The sequence below is a fragment of the Molossus molossus genome, unplaced genomic scaffold (assembly GCF_014108415.1).
Source record: "Molossus molossus isolate mMolMol1 unplaced genomic scaffold, mMolMol1.p scaffold_m16_p_7, whole genome shotgun sequence".
Lineage (NCBI taxonomy): Eukaryota > Metazoa > Chordata > Mammalia > Chiroptera > Molossidae > Molossus > Molossus molossus.
The window spans coordinates 12,517,163-12,518,448 of NW_023425401.1; the positions used below are offsets into that span (position 1 = coordinate 12,517,163).

General features: G+C 39.2%; 1 protein-coding gene across 1 annotated transcript; it reads left to right on the plus strand.

Annotated features, from left to right (window-relative positions):
* The first annotated feature begins 203 nt into the window (after window positions 1-203).
* Window positions 204-887, plus strand: LOC118620090 (40S ribosomal protein S8-like). The gene is given in 2 exon segments (XM_036247117.1): window positions 204-674; window positions 676-887. Coding segments are annotated over 2 exon segments (624 nt in total). The 5' UTR covers window positions 204-221; the 3' UTR covers window positions 847-887.
* Window positions 888-1,286: the final 399 nt, after the last annotated feature.

Consider the following 1,286-nt stretch of genomic DNA (forward strand, 5'->3'; position numbering starts at 1 on the left):
GTCTGGTCTGTCTCGTTGGTCTACAACACTTCTTCAGCAAGAAAGTCTTGCTACAAAAAAAAAAAGTAGCTGAACTTAACAGTGTACTTAAATACACTTAGTGATGTAATTGATTCTCTGATGGTACATATTCCTTTTTAGTTTTGCAGAACTATATGAAGACCATTGGAGATGTACAGTTTAAGATTATATAATTAGCTCTTTCCAGCCGGCGCCAAGCCATGGGCATCTCTCGGGACAATTGGCACAAGCGTCGTAAGACTGGGGGCAAGAGGAAGCCCTACCACAAGAAGCTAAAATATGAGCTGGGACGTCCTGCTGCCAACACTAAGATTGGACCGCGCCGCATACACACAGTACGAGTGCGGGGAGGCAACAAGAAGTACAGGGCCTTGAGGCTGGATGTGGGCAACTTCTGGGGCTCAGAGTGTTGTACGCGCAAAACGAGGATTATTGATGTTGTCTACAATGCATCCAACAACGAACTGGTCCGCACCAAAACCCTAGTCAAGAACTGCATCGTGCTTGTTGATAGCACACCATACCGACAGTGGTACGAGTCCCACTATGCACTGCCCCTGGGCCGCAAGAAGGGGGCTAAGCTGACTCCTGAGGAGGAAGAGATTTTAAACAAAAAACGATCAAAGAAAATTCAGAAGAAGTATGATGAGAGGAAAAAAAAATGCCAAAATTAGCAGTCTTCTCGAGGAGCAGTTCCAGCAAGGCAAGCTTCTTGCATGCATCGCTTCAAGACCAGGCCAGTGTGGCCGAGCAGATGGCTATGTGCTAGAGGGCAAGGAGCTGGAGTTCTATCTGAGGAAAATCAAGGCCCGGAAAGGCAAATAAGTTCTCTTCCCTCCTGTCTTAGCTCGTGTAATAAAGGTGTTTATCCCCCCCAAAAAAGATTATATAATTATATAATATATAGTATAACATAAATATTATATAAAAGATTATATAATTATATTATAATTTTTGTGGCCTAATAATTTAAAGATACTCTAATATATTTTATTGTTAAAAAGAAAACATTGATAAGAAATGATTCAGTATTTTACAAATCTTCTACAATCCAATCATAACCACTACACTTTTATTTTTAATAACACTCTAAGCTTTGTTCCTGTGCATATATCTTTATGCCATTTCTGTCATCTGGTACACACACACTTTTGCTTTTGCAGTTAATATCAAATCATAGGATTTTATATACCTATAAATAGAAATAATAAATGTCATTTTAACAACTACATAATAGTCAATAGTTAACCATTTACTTAAGTATC